Here is a 22,524-nt window from a genome sequence, read left to right on the forward strand (position 1 = left end):
TATTTACCCAAAGAATATGAAAACACTAATTTGAAAAGATAAGCACACCCCTATGTTTATTGCAACATTATTTACAATAGCCAAGACATGGAAGCAACCCAAGTGTCCATCTATAGATGAATAAAGAAGATGTGGCACATATATATATTTTTTTCAATGGAATTTTACTCAACTATAAAAAAAGAATGAAATGTTGCCATTTGCAACAACATGGATGGATCTAGAGGATATACATGGCTAAGTGAAATAATCAGTCAGAGAATGACAAATACAGTATGATTTCAATCATAAGTGGAATTTAAGAAACAAAACAAATGAACAAAGATAAAAAGAGACAAACCAAAAAACAGACACTTAACTATAGAGAAGAAATTGAGGGTTACCAGAGGGAAAGTGGGTGGGAGGACAGATGAAATAGGTAAAGGGGATTACAAGTACACGTATCATGATGAGCACTGAGTAATGTATAGGATTGTTGAATCACTATATTGTACCCCTGAAACTAATATAACACTGGAATTACTTACTTTTTTAAAACCATCAGGCAAATTAGGCACTATTATTTCTATTTTCTTTAATAAATAACAAGATTAAATACATAGTTAGTAACTAGAGAGGGAAGATGATTTGAGTAAGCCCAGGACCCTTTAAAACACAGCTGTACACTCAGAAAAGAGTTTTGCTTTACTGGAGTTTAAAAAGCACAAGACTGAATATAATATGAGATAGGTCTATTCATATAGGAAGAGTTTAACAGTGTTTATGGGGCATAAGGAATGAGTAAGTATAAAGAAAATTTCTATTTTATACTTTACTGCATTGTTTAAAAATACTTTAAACAAGCATTTTGTATCTGGTAATAAAAACTTATTTAAAAAGATATTATATACCCACAATTATTAAATTCATAATGGTTCTCAGTCTTTTGATTGCCATAATTTAAAAATTGTGAAATATTTAATAAAACATCCTTCTATACACTGCCTGATGTTTAAGAAGAGCTCAATGACATCTAGAAATCAACACTTGAAAATGGCTTACATTAATCCAAAATAAATATTTGGATAGCAAACAAATACTTGTTGAATGATTAGTGATCACACCTTAGCTTATTTAAAATTCTGAAAGATGATGCATCACAAGGACAATGCCTATTGGTAAAAATTTTCTTTATATACATAAGCTAGTATCTGGAGTTTTTCTGCTAAACTCTTTATTAGGAGAGATATGGGATAATCAACTGCATCTAATTAAAGTCTGCTTAAAATTGCAAGTGTCTAGTAATCCTAATGGGACAAGACATACCAGGAGATTAAATTAATTAGCAGTCAAAAGCTAATAAGCAGTAATAAGATTAAATAAGTAAATAAGATTAAACATAGGTGGGATACTAGACATAAAAGTCTGAGGATAACACGCGTGATTTTAAGACTCCCTAATGGTCTTCTTGCCTTCAATTTTGTTCCTTTCGAGTCCCCTTTACAGGATTTTTATAACTACAGTGATTTGGTTATACACAAAAGACGGCAGAAGATTGAAGCAATATGGAACACGCAGGAAGAAAACAAGTACTGAAAGTCATCATAGAAGAATTTCAAGATAGGGCTTAAGCTTAAATATCTGGATAATGAGACAAAATAAAATATAAACATGAGTGATAATATGAATCATAGAAAGAAATCTCAGAATACAGTAATGACATAGATACGGGACTAAGAAATGGTCTGCTAATTTGTTTCCACATACCCTAAATTATAATTACAAAGACTGGGAAAAACCCATAGAGCATGCATAAACAAAGTGAGTACTAAATAAGAAAGAAAAAATCCAAGAAGAGGATATAAAACAGAAGCAGGAATTGAAAGACACCATGGTGGCCAAAAAATTGCAGATTTTTTTCCTGGGAAATTGATACAGAAATAACACTTTTTTTAAATAGAAAGATTGATTATTAAGGGAGGAGCTTTTTTAAGACAGAAAAAGAAGAGCTCTGTTTTCGTTACAATGAATTTACTAAAACTCTGGACATATACCTATTTTGAAATTTCTAAGGACAACGATACTGGGAATAAGACCAAAGAAATAAAAAAATGTATAATGGAGCAATTGCATGTCATCTATATAATGAAAGTAATTAAAGCTCTTAGAATGAATTTCAGCAAGACACGGAGAATGAGACTAGAGCCCTAAGGAATCTCTATTTTACCTAAGGATAAGGGAGGAAGTACCATCTGAAGAGAAACTAAATACGTAAACCAAGCTCCAGAGCCATACATCCAGTTGCTTTCAGAACTGCTCCCCACCAGATGGATCCACTGACACCGACTCAACGTGACCAACAATGGGTTCATCTTCCTGTCAAACCTGTTTCCCAAAGTGAATGAATGGCACCACCATCCACCCAAACACCTCTGTCGGAAACTTGAGAGGTCACCTGTCTCTTCCCACACCTAGTCAGTGACCTACTGCTGTTAATTAAAATTCTTTTTTTTCCCTCCTTCCTCCTTTTATTTCCTCCTTTTATCACAGTCCTTTCTTTTATTTTCTCCCTTTCTATTCCCATTTCTGGCCCTTTCATTGAGATCTTCAATAAATCTCACCTAGACTATTACAATAGTTTCCAAACAGGTCCCCGTGACTCCAAACTTTCCATGTATCACCTTTCCATATACACTTTCCACGTATCCCAAGTACGTAACCCACTTTATCATTTTCTTACACATTAACTTTTCTTCTTAAAATTTGGCAATGAAAATAAAATGTAACCTCAGCACAACACAAAATCCTTCATAAGACCTACAATCCCTCCTCATAGTCTTGGTCCCATACAAACTGAACTACTTGCAATTTCCCCAACATACTCTATGACATCCTGTTCTCTCTGCCTGCAGACCCTTTTCTATATTCCCCATGGTTAGCTCCTAATCATTCTTCAAGGCTCAATCACTTGACTTTGTTTATTACTGTACTATCTTCTCTCCTTGACTATAAACAACTTGCAAACAAGAATTGTATTTTTGATCTCCCAGCACTTAGTAGAGCAGGTGGATGAATGTATATTCATTAATTCCATAAGCATGTCCTGCCATGAAATGTGCCAGCCTAGTGCTTAGTCACTGGTTGACTAAGTAAGAGTAAGAGCAAAGTTTGCTCAAACATAAACGATTAAAAAAAGTCACCTCTCAGTTTTGGCAGCAAATAAGATAGATATAAAAGAAAGAATCAAAAGAACAAAAATAATTACAGCCAGAGTCAGATAGGAAATAAGAATCCATGTAATAAAAGATGAGTACTAGCAAACAGGGGCAACTAGCTTCTAAAGGAACTGAGAGGGGCACCTTGGGTGGCGCAGTCGTTAAGCGTCTGCCTTCGGCTCAGGGCGTGATCCCGGCATTCTGGGATCGAGCCCCACATCAGGCTTCTCCGCTGGGAGCCTGCTTCTTCCTCTCCCACTCCCCCTGCTTGTGTTCCCTCTCTCACTGGCTGTCTCTCTCTGTTAAATAAATAAAATCTTAAAAAGAAAAAAAAAAGGAACTGAGAACCATATACACTGCCCAATCATTTGCTGTACCCGATTTTCTAAACAATAACTCGATATCTGTTAAATAAATGGACAGGTGGGCTAAGTACAAGATCAATTATTTGGTAGGAGGATGAATAAAAACAGTAAATGACTATATCACAGAGTAGAAAAATTTTCAAGAATTTTTGCAAAATTCACTGAAAGCTTTGGTTAAATTCCCCCACTAAAAATAAAAGAAAAAAGAAGTACTATTTCATTTTAGCTACACTATATGTACATCTAAAAATATAATTTAGGAGGTGGGTGTTAATTTCCCCATGCAGACTAGAACCTCAGAAGTTTGTTAACACAAGAAAAGTTACATATTCTTTTAGTTGTTAAGTGGGAGTTAAAGAAAAGAACTTACTGTCCACGAGGATACCAACGGTGCTTAGTAGTAAAGAACATTTTGCTAAGTTGTTCTATCATGGGTCCTTGCTCAAAGTGCTCATTTTTTTCTTCTAATCTGGTTTTCAGTACTTGGTCATGTGTTTCTTCATTATTGTGCACAGGATCTGGCCGAGGGATAGGCTACAAAATAACCAGTAATCAACAGCATCAGAATGTAGGAATGTTAGCCAGCATTTGATTGAGTTTACAGTACAACAATTACTACACTCTGGAATTCATTAGAGTACCTAAAGGTAGGTAAGTTAGTTTTCAGAACAGAATTTTACTTAGTTGCATTATTCATTAAAGAATCAGAAATAGGGGCGCCTGGGTGGCTCAGTTGGTTAAGCATCCAACTCTTGATCTTGGCTCAGATCATGATCTCAGGATTGTGAGATCGAGCCTCGCATGGGCTCTGCACTGGGTGTGGAGCCTGCTTAAGATTCTCTCTCCCTACCCTCTTACACTGTTGGTGGGAATCCAAGTGGTGCAGCCACTCTGGAAAACAGTATGGAGGTTCCTCAAAAAGTTGAAAATAGAGCTACCCTACAACCCAGCAATTGCACTACTGGGTATTTACCCCAGATACAAATGTAGTGATCCAAAAGGGCGCCTACACCCCAATGTTTATAGCAGCAATGTCCACAATAGCCAAACCATGGAAAGAGCCCAGATGTCCATCAACAGATGAATGGATAAGGAAGATCTGGTATATACATACAATGGAAAATTACTCAGCCATCAGAAATCTTCCCATTTGCAATGATGTGGATGAACTACAGCATCTAATGCTAAGCGAAATAAGTCAATCAGAGAAAGACAATTATCATATGATCTCGCTGATACGTGGAATTTAAGAAACAAAACAGGATCATAGGGGAAGAGAGGAAAAAATAAAACAAGACTAAACTAGAGAGGGAGACAAACCATATGAGACTCTTAATCACAGGAAACAAACTAAGGCTTGCTGGAAGGGAGAGGGGTTAGGGGATGGGATAAGTGGGTGATGGACACTAAGGAGGGCATGTGATGTAATGAGCACTGCATATTATATAAGACTGATAATCACTGACCTCTACCTCTGAAACCTATAATACATTATATGTTAATTGAATTTAAATAAAAATAAATTTAAAAAATTCTCTCTCCTTCTTCCTCTGCCCCCCCAACCTCTCACCTCCCCCTCTTAAAAAAAAAAGAGAGAGAGAGAGAGAAAAAAAGAATCAGAAATATTTTTCCTCTCACATCAAGTTTTGGGTTTCTTTTCCAATAATAAAGTTCTTATTTAATGTTATTGTTCCCCTAATAATAAAGTACTTATTACTTTAATTTTTATTTCCCAAAACTATAAATTGTGCCCATTATTTTTTAACTTAAAAGTTTACAGTCTCGGATGCCTGGGTGGCTCAGTCAGTTAAGCGTTTGCCTTCGGCTTACATCATGATCCCGGGGTCCTGGGATTGAGTCCTTCATTGGGCTCCCTGCCCAGCGCTGAGTCTGCTTCTCCCCCTGCCTCTGCCTCTCTCTCTCTCTCTCATGTATCTCATGAATAAATAAACAAAATCTTAGAAAAAAAAAAAGTTTAGTCTCTAACCTTGCTTATCATTTAAGTGAGATACAATGAAAATGGTATTTCTTATATCCAAAGGAAACAAAAAAATTTCAATGTTTTCATTTTAGGTGACTGAAAGTCATCAAACGATACTTTATGGTAACTTGAGTACTTTTTTCACCTAAAGATATCAACTACTAAAAATCTCATGTCCTCCCCAACACATTTGAGTGATATTCCCATCAGTAACACTACTTCATTAAAGCCTTTAAAAATCACTGTTTTGGAAAGTCAAGTCATGTATATTTTAAATATTAAATGATAACGTATGTAACACAAGGTGGTAACATTGTCTTGCTTTACAAATACCATATATATGTATTACAATACAATGAAAATCTGAATTTATAACCAGAAAACAATTCAAACATAAATGCCTTTACATTCATACACTATTAATGACAACTACAGTGGGGAATACATTCCCCCACACTATAAAATATTATAGCATATACTTATATTTATTAGGCATATGTACACGAAAAAATAAGACTCCCTTAAAAAGCATTATCTAAGCACATGAAGGGGGCACAATTAACTCAGTACTACAGAAATGCAAAGTAACAAAAAGATATTAGGGAGAGGTAGAATAGGAGCCAAGTCAGAGTCTTGTTACAGAGTGCAGAATGCATTCTACAAGGGATAACAAATATTATGAATAAAGGAAAGTAGGAAAGAACACAAAATAAATAGATAAACTTAAAAATGGATCTTGAGGGCACCGGGGTGGCTCAGTTGGTTAAGCATCTGCCTTTGGCTCAGGTCATGATCCCAGGGTCCTGGGATCAAGCCCTGCATCAGGCCCTCCTCAGCAGAGTCTGCTTCTCTCTCTCCCTCTGCCTCTTCCCCCTGCTCATGCGCACGCTTTCTCTCTCAAATAAATAAAATCTTTAAAAAGATAAAAATAAAAATGGATCTTGAGAAACCAGATTATGAAAGGCCTTCAAAGTTAGACTTATAGGTAACTATCTGAGGTAAGTAGAAATAAAGAACCATTTACTTAGTGTGGGAGGGAATGAGGAGGTAGTATAATAGAGAGGTTAAGAACTTGAGCTTTGGTCTCTAATTCTACCACTTAATAGTCTGTGATCTTGGACAAGTTATTTAAGCTCTTAATTCCCCTTTCTGTAAAGTCAGAGAAATAATACCTATCCAAAAGGGCTTGGTGAGAAATAATAATATATGATATGCTTAGCTGTCCCTTGTACTCCTAAGAGTTCAATAATGGTAGGTAGCTACTAAAATTTCTTTAAGGCCTCAAACAGAAGAGAAGTGATATAATTTTATTTTAAAGAAAAAGTTCTCCTTAGACATTTAAAGTAATTTTAAAAGATCATTACTTGTATGTAAAGTAAAATATTAGTAAGTGTCTTTGCAAGTTACTATGAGACCCTCAGAGGTCTAGCAAACACAAGATTAGAGCCTATAATAGTTTTCTTTTAGGTCACTATACATGTTGCTAAAGATCAAATGTTTTTAGTATTATCAAAAGTTAAGTTGATTTCAGGTGTTCATGAATGTTCCATTGTCTGTCTTCCTATTCCCAAGCAGGTTCAATTCTAACATATCACAAATTCTCTCTGCTTTGTATAATTAAAAAGACTTCTTTTCCAGGCACATAGATAAAAGACATTGGAATTAATGGATTCTTCAAAGTCTATACCAAGAGCCTCTGGCTGATTCAGAATTGATTTTTAGGTAGCATTTGATCTCCTTGATCAAACTTCAAAGAAAGGATACGTGACTATTTCAGTAAAAAGGAAAAACTAAAATAAAACTGTCAATTTTAAAAAATATTCAGAACTGTCATCCTGCATTTTCTTTGTTTCTCTTAAGAATTTTCAAAATTTGACTTTTGAAATTTTCCACTAAATCAGCCACTAAAAAGAACTGCCTAGTACTTACATTTTAATCTTTCCAAGTCATTATTTTTGCCCCTGGTGTAATATTTTTATTCTCCTAAACTAGACATCCTAAATTCTAGAAAAACATTTTTAGAATACTAGTACTTTTAATAAAATATTTACTTGGCAAAAGAAGAAAGAAGGATCTTTCTACCTGGATCTGTGGAAAACAATCAACGTGTTTTAGATTCAAATTACCAGAAAACCAAAGATGCAAATCATCCTAACTTTCTTTAAGCCAGTCTCAGTAGGTATTTCTTTTTTTTTTTTTTGAATAATGCATCATTATTTTATTCACTACTAAGAAAAAAAAAGGTGCCAATCACAATTGTTAGACTGTTAGATACCTCCTAGTTTCAGAGATGTTGAAAGGTGGGGAAATGTGCATCTGAAAATTACAAACATAACATACAGTAAATCTACATAGTAATTTTCTATCACATTTCTTTGTATTTTTAAAAATTGCATCATAAAATTTCAAACATATTCCCGGATACAAATGTGATTTGGGTACCCTATTCAAATTTAAAAATCTGCATTTATTTATTTCAGCAGATCTCATATAATTGATATAAAAAAGCATGTGTTGTCACTTCTTTTAATATTTGAATTATTTGGATTACGACAATTTTTAAAATTAGATTTCTCACTTTTTTATAAAGATCTACTATTTGGATAAAACAATATTAATGTTTTTGCACATAAAGTGAATTCTTAATGCCAACCAGTGCATATATTTTAATCCCCTTTTAAGACTTAGTTGACTTTTTAATCTTCCTTTTAAATTATACAAGACCTCAGATAAAAATTAGGTCCCTTCATATGTGTATAGCATCTAGCGCTAATCACCAGTTATGACAGAAATTTAGCGCTTGCCCAAACTCGTCATTGATCCTGTGCAACTGGAACATTTTTGATTACTTTATTGTCATGTTTCTCCTGAGGCAGAGTATTCAGATGAAGCTTATTTTGGGGATTTGGTGAGGCTGCTGATGTCAGTAGGTATTTCTACATGACCAGGATCTTTGTATGTAGTATGCTTTTCAGGGCCTAGAGAGTCAAAGGGCACACTGGAGTTGCAGCAGCCCCACTTCCCTGAGGAAAGAAAAAAAAATCAAAACTAAAATTCAAGTCATGTTGGAGGGTATTTACCATGTACTATCTGCATGAGATTTGTAAATCTAGATTCAAAAAGAACATACTGTATTCTAAATTCTAACAGTAACGTGTTTTCAAGTATGTTTCTCACTGTGCAGCCCAATCTACAATTTATTACTTCCCCATGTGCATGTCTCTTTGCCCTAAAACAGAAAACCCATAAGGATGAAGAGAGAGGAAAAAATTTATTCATTTAACAAATATTTAGTGTACACTTATCAAGCACAGGTGTTCTTACAGATGCTAAGGATATAGCAGAGAATAAAAGACAGAGCTCTATCCTCATGGAGCTTACATTTTAGTGGTGGGAGACAGACAGAAATACAAGAAAATATCTATTGTGCCAGAAATGACACAAGCTATTGAGAAAAGACAACAGGAAGGAGTCCAGCGGTAAGGGTACTACCTTAAATGCAGGAGTCATTCACTAGCTAAGAAATATGGAAAGGGGATAAACTATGAGGTTTCTAGGGGGAAAGCATTCCAGGCAGAGGAAGAAGGAACTACAAAAGGCCCAGAGGTAGGAGCCTGCCTCATGTACCTGAAGAACAGCAGAGAGGCCAGTGTGGCTAGCAGTGGAGTGATTACATGTAAAGTGATAGGAGTGATCTTCTAGACGAGAGAGAGAGAGAGAGAGACAGAGAGAGAGAGAGAGGCGGGGGGGGGTGGAGGAATACTGATGATGTGGGAAAGGAGACAACGGCTACAATGGGAGTGCAACAGAAAAAAAGGAACCAGAGAGTTGGACATGTATGCAAGAGAGTGATTATAATGATGGACCATGGAATCTATGCAGAGAAGTAAGAATGTGTGAGATGCATGACGGCTATGAAAAAGTGCTTTGATCAATAAATGTAGGTCTCAATGAGGAGAAGAAGAATTCTTGGAGCTGGGAGACTGGGGGAATTGGTAGGAAGCTAGCAGAATTCTTGAAATCTAGACTGGCAGGAAGGAGAAGCAGGTTATTTGTGATTAGAACATCTCTAGAGTATAGCAGTGGGAATGGGGGCTGAGGTAGGGAAAAAGATGAAGTGAGAGGCCAGGGCATTAAATCATCTCCATACACTGAAATAACAAAGAATTAGGACAGAAACAGTAACAGAGGGTGTGATGGTACACCTACAAACTACAAAAGAGTGGAGGAATGGGGGAAGGAGAAGTGAACTGAAGGATGGTAGATAACAGCAATAAAAAAAAGAGAGCAGATGGTGTAGTTTAATGATACAAACCACAAAGCTAGAAAATTGTTAGGGAGGAGGAAAAATGGTCTGAATATGACAAAAATGAGCTACAGAGACCCCTACTTCCCCTCTAGGTCTAGTAGTAAAATGGAACAGGAAAGAAAACATCAACTACTTAAAAACCTGCTGGGGAAGTTATGACTCCAAGGTCCAACCAGGTTTCTGTTAGAGCCAGAGGTGAAGGAAAAATTCTGGAGAGATTTTAATGATGATAATGAGTTCTAAAAGTACAGTAGAAAGTTTTGAGAGTCAGGAAGGATAGGAAAAGTGTCAGATTCAGGGATGTAAAAAGCCATACACGGATGAAAGTCTGAATGCTGAGAAATGACTTTGCGATTGTGGCCTTGGAATAACCACTAAAATAGAAACAAAGCATGTAACCAGAAATATAATACAAAATAACAATGGAGGGGGGCACAATATAGCATAAGCTGGAGTGTTTACAAGCCAAAAGTCAGTGATTTATGCCTATTTTCTACACACTGCCCCAAGAAATGAAATTAAAGAGGTACCGGATTATTGCCTATGATATGTGGCTAGAATACAAAGCAGACAGACAAAATGGCAAGGTTAAAAAGGGAATAAAAACTAGCAAAATAAAATTAAGTTATTTTGTCAAATCAACCACTACTGTGGCCCTAACGATGATTTTTAAAAATAGGTACGACTAGATGCATCATGTGATGATTTGAATTATCTAATTATTTTCTCCTCAAAGAGCAAATCAAACATTACCAAATATAGTAAACTAAGGCTTAAAGACATAGAAGGAAGCGTTTCAAATATAAAATAAGAAAAAGACTTGGGTTAAGCTAAAATAAATTGTACTGAAAACAAAAACAAAACTTCCTCTATCTAGTGCTTGACTTTTGAAGGAATATGGAAAAAATTCAACTAGTCCTTAAAATATATGCTCCGGTTGGCTCATTAAAAAAAACTGGGGGAAAAAAAAAAAAGAAATTCACCAAACACTAAAAGGATTATCAGAACCAATATAATATAAAAGGTATAAAACAGCATACCAAAATACAAGTTTTTCATGATTAATTAGATTTCAATATAAGGTAGTATGGGACAATGAGTTTTGTAAATCTGTACTAATCAAAAATCATCTACCAGATTTTAGACCAGAAAACTGATGCCATAATTGTGTTTAAATGGTTTATTCTGTGTACTGAAAAAAGTCTTTAAAGAAAGATGAAAAAGAAATAGGAAAAATTGAAATAGTAAAATAAAAACAACAACAAAAAAAGATCTAAACCAAAGGAAATCAAACAATTCCATTCTCTTTGGATACTGTAAGGAAATGTGAATATTTCTAACAGCAAATTATAAATTAACGAGAGATTTTCTCATACATACTTTTGTATGTTCATATGGAATGTCCACAGAAGGGTGGTAGCATACTATCGTCCTGCCATCAGATGTCAAAGCAAGCTCTACTTTGCTAAAAAAGAATGTTTTAGAAACAGAGTTATACTGTATTCAAGGCAGAATGATTTTCTTAGAGATAAAATTAATTAATCATAAATCCCTGAAGAATTGATGCTGTGACACTGGACTGGCAGACCTGGTACCCCTATCATAGGGGACAACTCAGATCATCCCACAAAATATGTCAGCTTAACTACCACAACAAACCGTTAATGCATAACCCACTATTTTACCTATTTGTTTTTAAACTATCCAAATATTTGAAAGGGATCTTCATGTTTACTCATTATTATTATTAGAACCTTTTTTCCTTTTCTAAAAAATATCCTCAGGGAGCCTGGGTGGCCTAAGTCGGTTAAGCGGCTGCCTTCGGCTCAGGTCATGATCTCAGGGTCCTGGGATTGAGCCCCGCATTGGGCTCCCTGCCTCAGCTGGGAGTCTGCCTCTCCCCTTCCCTCTGCCCCCACTCTGATCATACTCTCTCTAATAAATAAAATCTTAAAAAAAAAAAAAAACCACTACCCTCATAAAACTGTAAGTAGATTACTTTGTTGAATTATTAAAATTAAAGATCAGCAAAGTACATAATCTTCAGGCAAAGGATCACCTGAATTTCCAATCATAAAAAAGACTGCAGCTGAGCCCTTTTTCTAGATCAAGTGCTTTCTCCAAGTGCCTTTGGTGGAACAGTACAGCTTAAGAAGCCTCCCGTAAAAAGAGTTCTGCAGTCAAATAAATTTGGCAATTACTGAATACTATCCCTTCCCTCCATTAATATCCCTCAGAAAACCACATTTTGGGCAATACTCCTCTATTTTTTCCAGGAATACTCTGGCTGGATCTCATTCAAGTACCAACTGACCAAAACTATTTTTCAAAGATCCTAGCAACTACTATTATACTTAGATCCATATATTCTAAGGAGCACAACTTTCAGCTTTCATTAACCTTACGTGTTCTCTAGATATCTATAAATTTAAGTTTCTAGGGTTTCAATACTAACCAGATTTGAACTAGATTAGCAATTAAACACTACAGTGTATTTTAGCTAACACAGGATAAGGTACTAGGTTGTTTCACCACGATTTTAAGAACAAATTGCATAACATGACTATAATGAACATTTAATCTATCAAGTGATTTTTGATGAAGAATGGAGTTTTACATAATACAAAACATTATAAGACTCAATCTTTTCAGGTTCAAAAAGTTACCTATTACCTAGTCTAATTTCATCACTATCTTAGTACTTAATAAGTATACACTTAAAATTCGAATTAAAACTAGTGTCAAGAAGAAAGAAAACGTATTTTCACTAAAATTTGCAATAAAAAAAACAGCTTAAGAAAATATGTTCAGTTTCTGTACACCACACTCTACTACAGAGAAGAACGACAACATTTTATTCATATGTTATTCCTAGTTCTTAGCATAGTGACTAGAATTGAGTAAGTACCAAATAAATTGTGACTGAATTAAATTACTTATAATTTAGGGTTATTCAACGTCAAACAAAAGATAAGATAAATAACTGCTTAAGCTAATAGTATGAACCCCAAGAGAAAAAACTATGAAAACTAATTGACTTTTCCAAAAAGCTAAAGAATGCTTTCGGATAAAAGATGGCATTTCATGTCTGTCTTACAACAAATTAAGGATTCACTGAAACACAATGATAATAATTTTTATTTAAAACATTTATGAGCCCAGATACTGTGTAAATAAGGCCATTGAAATAATTTTTAAATACAAAATTAAAGAATCATAAAAGCAGAAAATAACAAAACGAGAAATAAAATTCAATCATTTCAGATACAACTAACAGACTGTTATTTTTCAATTGAATTTACATACATACCAATTATAGTCATCTGGTAGAGAAGAATATGTAGATTTATGACAAACACAATATAAAGCTCCGTCTGCAAAAACCCCAAGCAGTAAAATGGAGTTAGTTAATTTGAGCATATGTTCTCACATGAATGTAAAGCTAGTTTCACTCATTCAACCAATATTTACTGTGTTTACTATGAAACGGGGCTGTACTAGAGACCAGGGATTCAACAAGATCTAGTCCCTGCTCTCACAAAGGGTACAAGTCTGGTGAGAGACAAGTAAACAAGCAATTCCAATATAAATGACAAGCCCTGTTAGAATGGGTAGGAATTGGGGGAGGGCACACAAACAGGTTACAAAATAGGACTATGCAGGTTTAAGAACGCCTTTCCAGTGAAGATGATGTCTAAGGTGCTCTGAAAGATGGAGGGATAAGCAGGAGTTGGTAGGGGTGAGTACAATGTTCCTTGCAGGGAGTTACAAGTGCTAAGGATCAGAGGAATACAGCAAGTATTCAGGTATTCTAAAAACTTGTAAAATAAATAAATAAATAAAAACTATTATGAGACCAAGTGTACAGTTCACAAAGGGAGAGTGTTAAGTGATGAAATACAAAATAAACTGTTCAAATTTAACTTTTCTTAATCAAAACACTCACACTTCAAAGCATATTTTCCTTTTTTAGAATACCTGCAAATTCAAGAGCCGTAATTACTTTTTTTAGTTTCTCCTATGTTCAGAAAAACAGTGTTCCTTTAAATACAAAGAAAAAATGTAAATGTAGCTCAGTATAGTTAAAAAATTATTCTGAATACAGTAGTCCTCCCTGATCCATGTTTTTGCCTTCTGCAGTTTCAGGTACCCAAGGTCAATCACAGTCCAGAAGCAGATGATCCTCGTCCTGACACAGTGTCAGGTCAGTAGTAGCCTCATGCTACATCACACTGCTTTGTCATTCACCTTGCTTCATCTCATCACATAGACATTTATCTCACCTTATCACAAGAAGGGTGAATACCGGACAACAAGGTATTTTGAGAAAGACCACATTCACATAATTTTTATTGCAGTACATTATTAGAATTGTCCTATTTTGTTATTAATTATGGTTGTTAATCTCTACTGTGCCTAATTGGTAAATTTAAGTTTATCACAGGTATTTATATATAGGAAAAAACATAGTATATATAGGGTTCAGTACTATCCACAGTGTCAGGCTCCCCTGGGCGTCTTGGAATGTATCCTCTGTGGATAAGGGAGAACTACTGTATATGCTGGCTAAAGCCAAGGATCAACTTCTCTCAACTGAGTCTCTTGCTCCTTAGTATGGAATGCAATCCCCATTTTGTTCAAATACCATTCATCCTTCAAAGCCAAATGCTACTCTTCCATGAAACCCTTTTTCCCCTCCCTGCCCCACAATTCCCATCACAGAGAAAGGAGAGGTCTACTGTACATGTCCCAAAACCTATGCTTCACATGACATTGCTATACCTTCTTTGTGGTCTTTTTGTTTTTTCTGCATCGGTTATTTACACGTATCAAAGATGTGTAAATAAGATATATTTTCACATCTTTGTATACTCCTCCTTTCCCCAAGGACTGCATATACAGGTCTAAACATAAATTCTTACTCCAAAGCATAAAAAGTGCCTTAACAAAACTCACTTTTATCATAAAAGATTGCTCAGCAAAATGTCAATCCCAAAATTCTACTTATGTAAGATAATAAAATACAAAGAATTAGAAATTTAACCTCAACTCTCAAAAGATTTGATCTTCGATTATCTGTGCTAGTATAGAGGAGCATTTTTCATGACAAGTCAGAGAATGGCGTAAACATCATTTACGCTTACTTTCTTTACAATGTTGGGAATCTTAATTATGTACGAATTAATACTAAAAGAAGTTTGTAGTCTCTGAATATAAACCAACTAGGTGATATGCACATTCACTGAAAGAAACAGGGTTGGGGGGCAGAGGCAGGACAGACAGAACTAAGTGTTCTTAAAACAGGCAGGAGGGAAAACTCAAGACATCAGTATTTCAGGTCAACAAGAAACTTAAATTTCTACCCCGTACTTATACAGACATTTGTTTGTACCCTCATGACATATATGACATTCTATGCCATATTCAGGTATTTCTTATTTCCATAGATGTCTGTTTCACCTTCAAGTGTAAATAAGTTCCTTAAGGCCAGGAACCACACCTTGATCGTGTCTCTGTCCCCTACAGTGGCTACTAACAGAGAAGTGACTGCTGAACTGCCTCTAAAATGCTAACTTCTTCACAATTAGTACATATAGATAGTCATCTGACACTTTATCAAGAGAAAAACTCTAAAAATGGTAAATATCACAGGTTTTAAATACATAATTAGAATTGGGACTCCTGGGTGACTCAGACGGTTAAGCGTCCAACTCTTGATTTTGGCTCAGGTCATAATCTTGGGGTTCTGAGATTAAGCCCCGCATCAGGCTCTGTGTTCAGTGGGGAGTCTGCTTGGGATTCTCTCTCTCCCTCTACCTCTGTCCCGCCCCCCATCCCACACACGAGTGCATGCTCTCTTGCTCTAATAAGTAAACCTTTAAAAAAAAAAAATTAATGCCAAAGTTAACATCAATCAACTCAATTTACCAAAAAGAATTTCAATGAGTCAGCTCTCCATAACTTACAGGCTATTCTTGTTACGTATACATGTTTAACTGCTTTCTGATAAGATCTATAAAAACTGACGGTCCCACTTAACCTTCAAATGCTCAATATTTTAAGTTACTACAGGAAAGAAGATACAGCAAAAAGTGTATTAGACTAAATAAGATGGGAAGACCCAAGTCTCAATCACAGCTCCCATCTACCAGATATACAACCTTGGGTAAGTTTCTGAGGGGTTAGAGAACTCAAGTTCCTTCATCTTCATAAAAACCTACCATGTAGTATTATTCAAAGTTGTAAAATTCAAAGTTGTAAAGATCAAATGACTTAGTACGCTTAAAAACTGGTAAAATATTCTACATTCCCATTGTTGACTGTAGTTTTTGGAAGGTTTTAAATGTTCCTTTTGGCATATGGGAGGCCTTTTTATTTCTGCTCACTGGACTTTCTCCCTTAACCATGGTTTTGCTTTGCCTCTAATCTTAATGTTCTTCCTTTTCATGTAAGATATCAGTAACAGTAATAATACTTTACCTTCAATAATAGTAATGACAGGACTTGTGGAGAATAAGGGGCTTCAGGATGCAAGAAGTTAGGCAGTCACTGAATATTAGGATGACTGAGTAATAACGGAATATTTTCTGGGGTAACCTAAATTAATTCTTAGTTAACTAGATATTTTGACAACTCTAGTTGTCAAATCGGTTCACAAACATTTATCATCTACCATGTATGAGAGGTACTAAGGAAACCAAAATAAATTAGACACTACAAATTTATAATCTAGAAAGTATACATAGATAATTTTCACTTATCCAGGGGCAGATTAACTGGTTTTCAGATTAACCTCAGTGAGGGCTAATTGCTGTTTCAGGAAATGGACTGGGAAAAAATGGATTAGGTCTGATTTACCACTAGCCTTGAAGCTGAGTTCTAGTCAGGGCAAAGAGGAGGACAAGCAGTAGAAGTCTCTCTGCCAATTCTCAACAACAAAAATGCTCCTAAGTAATCAAGAATTGTTTTGTTTTAATTGATTTTTTTTTTAAGGGAGGGAGAGAGAGAGCAAGCGAGAAGGGAGAGGGGAGGGAGAGAGAGAATCTTAGGTAGGCTCCATACTCAGCACAGAGCCCAATGTGGGGCTTGCTCTCACAACCCTGACATCATGACCTGAGCTGAAATCAAGAGTTGGACACAGGGCGCCTGGGTGGCTCAGTCGGTTAAGTGTCTGCCTTCAGCTCAGATCATGATCCCAGAGTCCTCGGATTAGCCCCGCACTGAGCCCCGCATCGAGCCCCCCATTGGGATCCCTACTCAGTGGGGAGTCTGCTTCTCCCTCTCCCTCTGCCCCTCCCCCACCACCTGTGCTCTCTCATTTTCTCTTTCAAATAAACAAAATCTTAAAAAAAAAAAAAAAAAAAAGTTGGGCACTTAACAAACTGAGCCACCCAGGGATCCCGGTTTTAGTTTATATATAAAGTCTCTTAACAATCTTCTCCTTCATGTACTTGATTAATGGCAATAAATAGGAAACATGAAGGAAGAGAATAAGGTCAGCCAGAGATGTGTAAAAAAGTTGGCTAGCATAGCTAAAGAAGATAAAGCAAACCAATTATTACACTCGAACCGTATCTGCTTTAGAAATGGAAGAAGAGAGTTCACAGAGGAAAGGGAGAGTGAAAGCAAGACCCATTGGGAAATAAGATTTTAATAGTCTATTTATTTATATGGATCAATATTTTGACTATCAAAAATGTATCAATAGGATTTGAAGAAAATATTAGACTATGCACATTTCTTAGAAAAGAAAGGTACAAATTATATATTATATAAATTATAAATTTCTTTTTTTTAAAACTAGGAGCCATGCCCAACATGGGGCTTGAACTCATGACCCTGAGACTGAGAGCTGCATGCTCTGCCAACTGAGCCAGTGCCCCTATAAATTATAAATATTTTACATACTATGATACATAAAATATATTTTTATATTAAATATAAACATACAATTTTTAAATAGCTAAGTACACAGAAAACACATACCGAAATCCTAAATATTAGCAATGATTTTCATAGATGGAATTGTAAATTTGCCCTTTACTTGCTAATTTTAAGAACTACTGAAAAGTGATATGTGAAAACACAGTGAATATATAAGCGATTCAAACCAGAGAAAGTTCCTCTTTGTCAATCCCTCACTTGCCCTCACCTAAATCCACTAGTGGTCTATAGATAACCTTTTTGGTCCACGTCTTTTACTCTGTATTTATACATATACACACACATGTATATGGTAGATCTTTTAAATGCACAAATGGGATCATACAATAAATACTGCTCTGTGACATACTTTCCCCCTCTTCTATTTAGAGATCTTTTCATGTTGGGAACAGCTGTTTGATATACATAAAGATGTGCCAAAATTTATCCACCCCCTTTTGATAGCCATTTAGACTTTCTCCCCTTTTCCATATTGCAAACAGTCCTATTAAGAGGCATATACAATAATTAAACACTTCTTTTTTTGCCTATTAACCAAATAATTTAAATTTTCTACAGTGAACATGGATTTCTACAATATTTGAAAAATTTTAAACCTCTTTTAAAACATGAAAAAAAATCTCACTTTGAATTGGAAATAAATGTTTCCAAATAGTTCTGATGGATATCGCCCATTTTACTGCTGCTAACGCCATGGTGAATCAAGATGCTTATCAGGTGGTGTGAAGAAGATGATCTGAAGAGAAACTGATGTTAAAATCTTCTTCCAGGTATACCTATTTTCATCCCTGCATAAAAAGATAAAGAAAAATTAGTGCTACCTATGAAAAATTAGTGATACAATATCCTGAACGATACACGAACAAGAGGAATCCCTAGCTAGAACTACAGTCACAAGAAAAACTTCTAAACAACTTTCCACTTCCATGTGATATATGACAAAGAACACCACCAAAATATAAGCCCTAAAGCCCTGGAACTAGGTCCATTACTATTTTTCTTAAATGCAAACTTCTCAGCACCTAGTGTAGTTCTTTCCATTTAGTAAGCACTCAGCAAATGGGTAATTCCCCTTAGAAACAGTCACTCATACATGCTACACAACGCATCCTTCTTCATAATGCTAATGTGTCTGTGTACAGCCTTTCAGGTGCCATACACAAGATCTTATTACATCACTTGAAGTAGGATTGTTTCTAATTAAATTAAATATTAAACAAGGCTTATCCTTTACCTATTAAATACTGATTTAGAGGAACACATATAAATACTCTAAAGTCCCAAGTAAAATTCCACTCTCTTATATATGTACAAGGTTTTTAACTTTCCAAGATGCTTTCACTTTGGAAAAGTGCTTTCACCATTTCATTTACTCACTGATCATGACAGGTATCTTTATTTCATTCATGAAAAAACTAAAGTACAAAATTTAAATGATTTGCTTCCATGAACTTTAGAGTCAGTCACTTATAAACTGGGAAACTTTGGGCAAGTCTAAACTAAACGACCCTTTGTTTCTTCCAGGGTAAATGGGGAAAACAACCACAACCTCCATGGCTTTTGTCAGTAAATGACTTATAACCATTGCTACAGCCCTTGTTTTTAATTGGCCTCCATGACTATTCGTTCCCTCCCCCGAATTGTGATAAAACGGAATCAGGACATAGGCCTCACAGTCTTATTTGCTAAATTATGCAGGGCGGTTCAAATGCACTGTCAGTACATTTGCACTGCTTTCCCTGAGTTCATACAGTGTGCTTTTTACAGTTTATAACCCCGTTTCCCTATACATTATATGCTCTTTCACAAGTCCATTAAGTAGGCATTTTATATATTGAGAACCTGAGGCTCAGAGAGGTCAAACAATTTACCTGCCCACTATACCGCTGCTTTATAGATGGCAGGGTGAAACGCAAACCCATGTCTTCTGAGCACGAATCAAGGAACAAAATATCTGGGGGGACATTAGCTCCCCTCAATCGGGGCGGCTGGAAAGTCAGATTACTCACTCCAGGGAGAGAGATTCAGACAGTAAATTCCTTGGCCCGGAATTCAATCCCGAAGCAAAAGCTGCGGAGAGCCTCGAAGGATCCGCGGTTTGGGGAACATGCTACCAGGAGCATTGGGACTAGCACCCAGGGAAAGAACCAAAAGACCTGGCCTGGAGGGGTCCCCGAACGATCCGCCTAGGCACGAGGGAAGCCCCACAGGAAGGGCACCGCCATACGCCAGCCCTTCTGCAGGCCGGATCGAGAATGGTGATGCCAGGGGCTTTACCCAGCCGCAAACGACAGGTAGGAGACATCGACATTTCCCCATAAGGCTTCTGGACCTGCCTAGCTTCTAGAAACTCCTTGACCAGAGGAAGAGAGGGCAGCAGTTACCTGACAGCCGCTTACCACGAGCCCGCCATCTTACCTCAATCCGGGTCCTAGAAGACACCGTTTCACGCACCTCCCTGGCCCGCGGGGCACTCTGGGAAATGTAGTCTCCGTTGGGAAGAGCTCCGGGTGGGCTCGTGAGGGCGGGATCCACTGAACTTGCTCCCATGTTTAGTTGCATGACCCCTTCCCCTCAAAAAAACCTCCAAAATCACTGCCCCACGCACACATCCTTGGGAAGTAACAAGCACTTTTTTTAAAACTTTATACAAATAATTAGAGGACCTCGAGATCGATTCTTGGTGGGTAAGCTAAGGTTTCCTGGGGGAAGAGGTAACTTCAGAGAAGCACTGAAGGCCGGTGGGATTGGACTTGACGTTTGACATACGGAAGTGGGGAAGCCCTTACACCCAAAAGCTCGAAACTGTGTTCTGAGAATTGCGCTTCCTATTCATCAAGGGAGGAAGAAAATGCACGGAATCCTGGACCTCGCCTCATATTTTAGTGAGGAGAGAAGACCCCCGGGCCTTTGCACTTCCTGTTCTCATTGTCAACAATGCTTTTCTCTCACCTCTTCTCATGACCACTGCCTTATTAATACAGGTCTTGCTCAAATATCATCTTGGAGAGGACCATACCAATAAAAGAGCTTCATCTGCCCTTATCCCATTGCTCTCCTTTATTTTTCTTCATGACATTTACCATTACAAAACATTCTATTATCATTCGTTTCCTTGTTTAACCTCTGCCTCTTATGCTGGAATGCAAGCTCCATGAAGGCAGGAACAAGTATCTATCATGTTCTATACTGTATATAAACCTGACATCTAGGACTATGTTTGGCCCCATTGTAGGCCTCCAATATTTGTTAAATTAATGAAACAATAACACTGCAGATATACAAAACAGTAGATGATTGACTGCTGACGCAGCAGTTTAGCCTGGGGATTCTTTTCGCAAATGATCTGCAAAATTTTGTATATATCTACATTTTTCTAAAAAGAATTCATAACTTTTACCATGTATTCAAGGCGGACAATAAACTCCTCAAAAGTCGAGGGCCATATGAGTGCCTGGGTGCCTCAGCTGGTTAAGTGCCTGAATCTTGATCTTAGCTCAGGTCTTGAACTTGGGGTTGTGAGTTCAAGTCCTGTTTTGGGCTCCACACTGGGCGTAGACCCTACTTAAGAAACAAAAACAAAAGCTTAAGGCCATAGTCCTGGTGGTTAATATTGAAAATAAGTGAACATAGTATAAGTTCACAGTAAAGAAAAATAAATGTGGCCTGCTTTGGTGTCTCTCCTTATTTTTACAGAATACCAAGCTTATTCTGCTACTAATCTTTGCTTCTGTAGACGCCCACACTGAGAGCCCATGTCTGTCCTTTCTAATCTTGTCCATCCTTCAAAGCTGTTTTGTAACGTCTTTCTGAACTATGTTGTAGGAAGAGAAAGAGAGGAGAAACAGACTTGAATGAACAATCAACTGGACTTGTTAAACATTCGCTATGCAATGCAGAAGAGGAATGGATCAACGATGACTCCAGAGGACACACCTTGACGGCTCTGAGCTGTGTGGAGACCACTGACCAACAGGGAGACTCACTTCATGGGGCCAGGAAAAATTGACAAAGCTGAGACCAGAAAAGAAACCAACCATGTGCATGTGAAAGAGAGTAGAGAAAGCTCTAGGCTAAGGGAAGAGCTTAAAAGTCTAAAGGGGATAAAAATCTCTTACCCGGGGCACCTGGGTGGCACAGCGGTTAAGCGTCTGCCTTCTGCTCAGGGCACGATCCCAGCATTCTGGGATTGAGCCCCGCATCAGGCTTCTCCACTGGGAGCCTGCTTCTTCCTTTCCCACTCCCCCTGCTTGTGTTCCCTCTCTCGCTGGCTGTCTCTCACTCTGTAAAATAAATAAATAAAATCTTGGAAAAAAAAAAGAAATCTCATACCCTCTGCTAGAGTATGGTGTGGAGGAGAGTGGCAGGAGATGAGGTGAATAAGAGCCAGGTCATGTTGGGCTTTGTAGGTCTTGGTAGTGATCACATGGAATCAGGAGCAAGGCCATATGCATAGATGTTATGCTAAATACAGTAGGGAATTGCAGAAGGATTCTAACACCAAAAAAGGGGCATGATATGATTTATGTTTTTATTTATTTTTATTTTTTAATTTTTTAAAAGATTTTATTTATTTTAGAGAGAGAGAGCATGAGCCAGGGGGAGGGGCAGAAGGAGAGGGAGAAGCAGACTCCCCAGTGAGTAGGGAGCCCAAAGCGGGGCTCCATCCTAGGAACCACAGATCATGTCCTGAGCCGAAGGCAACGCTTAATCAACTGGGCCACCCAGATG

The 22,524-nt window shown here is 36.9% G+C and overlaps 1 protein-coding gene across 4 annotated transcripts in view; it reads right to left on the reverse strand.

The window, feature by feature from the left end:
* MRPL42 (mitochondrial ribosomal protein L42) overlaps positions 1–20,254 on the reverse strand; it is a 41,914-nt gene extending 21,660 nt beyond the window's left edge. The window contains exons 1-5 of one of the 4 annotated variants that reach the window (XM_087868860.1): positions 20,212–20,254; positions 18,419–18,581; positions 13,160–13,223; positions 11,230–11,314; positions 3,930–4,093 (exon numbers count right to left, since the gene is read on the reverse strand). In XM_087868860.1, the coding sequence (XP_087724986.1) occupies positions 3,930–4,093; positions 11,230–11,314; positions 13,160–13,223; positions 18,419–18,488 (383 nt within the window). In that variant the 5' untranslated portion in view covers positions 18,489–18,581; positions 20,212–20,254. Of the gene's footprint in view, positions 1–3,929; positions 4,094–11,229; positions 11,315–13,159; positions 13,224–18,418; positions 18,582–20,177 lie in introns of all 4 variants that reach the window. The other 3 variants (XM_087868859.1, XM_087868858.1, XM_045779665.2) reach the window with 3 other exon arrangements.
* Between the last annotated feature and the right edge of the window lie 2,270 nt (positions 20,255–22,524).

Source organism: Ursus americanus, chromosome 17 (assembly GCF_024610735.1).
Source record: "Ursus americanus isolate L20-20 chromosome 17, mUrsAme1.1.p, whole genome shotgun sequence".
In the NCBI taxonomy this organism is placed as follows: domain Eukaryota; kingdom Metazoa; phylum Chordata; class Mammalia; order Carnivora; family Ursidae; genus Ursus; species Ursus americanus.